The following is a 999-nucleotide window of genomic DNA, read 5'->3' as shown; positions in this document are numbered from 1 at the left end:
TGAGCCGTGGTAGGACGGCCTGACGTAGCCTCCGTAGCCTGGCATCGCGAAGGCCACGGACACGAGGGCGATCAGGGCCACGACGACCAGCTGGGGAAGGGCGTGAGGAGAGTGTGAGGGGACAGGCGGTGCAACGGTTTCATTATGAAATATTACAGTAATAAGTGGAATTATGTTTTGCAATAAGGTTTTTATCAGACAACTTGAAACAGTAGGTTAATTTAATTATCCTTTCCCAAATCACATTAAAATATTGTACATTTTAATGCAGAAAATAACCATTATTAACTCATTATTATAAGCTCTTTTGGGCGCATGAATGTATCAAAATAACGATCTCTATTTCCCATGTCATACTCACAGCAGCTCGTACGGAAATCATCTTGCTCAGGGTTTGTTTTGCTAGCAGCAGGTACTATAAGTTCAGTGACTGATTCTTGCTCAGCCGTGTTTTTATGTATCCTGAACCACTCGCTACTCTAGTATCAGTTACCACTTCGTATATTTATCCGCAAGACGAAGGCTGCTTATTTTTTTTTAAATATTTATTATTATTTTTTTCACAATGAGTATAAAATCAAGCCTTGAGATTCTCTAACATAGATAACGTGACGTCTGAGATATGGATTTAATATAGGAGAAACGCCCACGCAATAAACAGTATCTGGCAACCTCGCGGGTCAGGTCTCATAGCAATTTATTCCCAAACATTTTCTGCCCGAAATTCCCGGGAATTACCCTTCCTTTCATCGTAATAATTTTTCCTTCATTTTTTACATGCAAGACTCAAGGGTCAGTGGAATTTACCCAAGCATCGCTGTGACTCATTGTGGCACTGGTGACATAAATACATTATTCTGCCGTAGATTCTATAAGTATTTTTGATATCCCTTGCTCTTACTACCATAACTTAGGTATCTTAATGCTATTTCTCGCTATTACTACTATGGATAGTGTAGATATTTTAGATATATATTCATCGTTATTGCTATCATAGAC

The 999-nt window shown here is 39.0% G+C and overlaps 1 protein-coding gene across 1 annotated transcript in view; it reads right to left on the bottom strand.

Moving 5' to 3' along the window:
* LOC119588431 (neuropeptide-like protein 31) overlaps positions 1 to 677 on the bottom strand; it is a gene marked incomplete in the record, with an annotated part of 4369 nt that extends 3692 nt beyond the window's left edge. Inside the window, 2 exon segments of the mRNA XM_037937102.1 lie at positions 1 to 90; positions 362 to 677. Of these exon segments, the coding sequence (XP_037793030.1) occupies positions 1 to 90; positions 362 to 382 (111 nt within the window).
* Positions 678 to 999: the final 322 nt, after the last annotated feature.

The sequence above is a fragment of the Penaeus monodon genome, chromosome 23 (genome assembly GCF_015228065.2).
Source record: "Penaeus monodon isolate SGIC_2016 chromosome 23, NSTDA_Pmon_1, whole genome shotgun sequence".
NCBI classification, from domain to species: Eukaryota; Metazoa; Arthropoda; class Malacostraca; order Decapoda; family Penaeidae; genus Penaeus; species Penaeus monodon.
The sequence above is the reverse complement of the archived record's forward strand: the minus strand, read 5'-3'. Positions and strand labels throughout refer to the sequence as shown.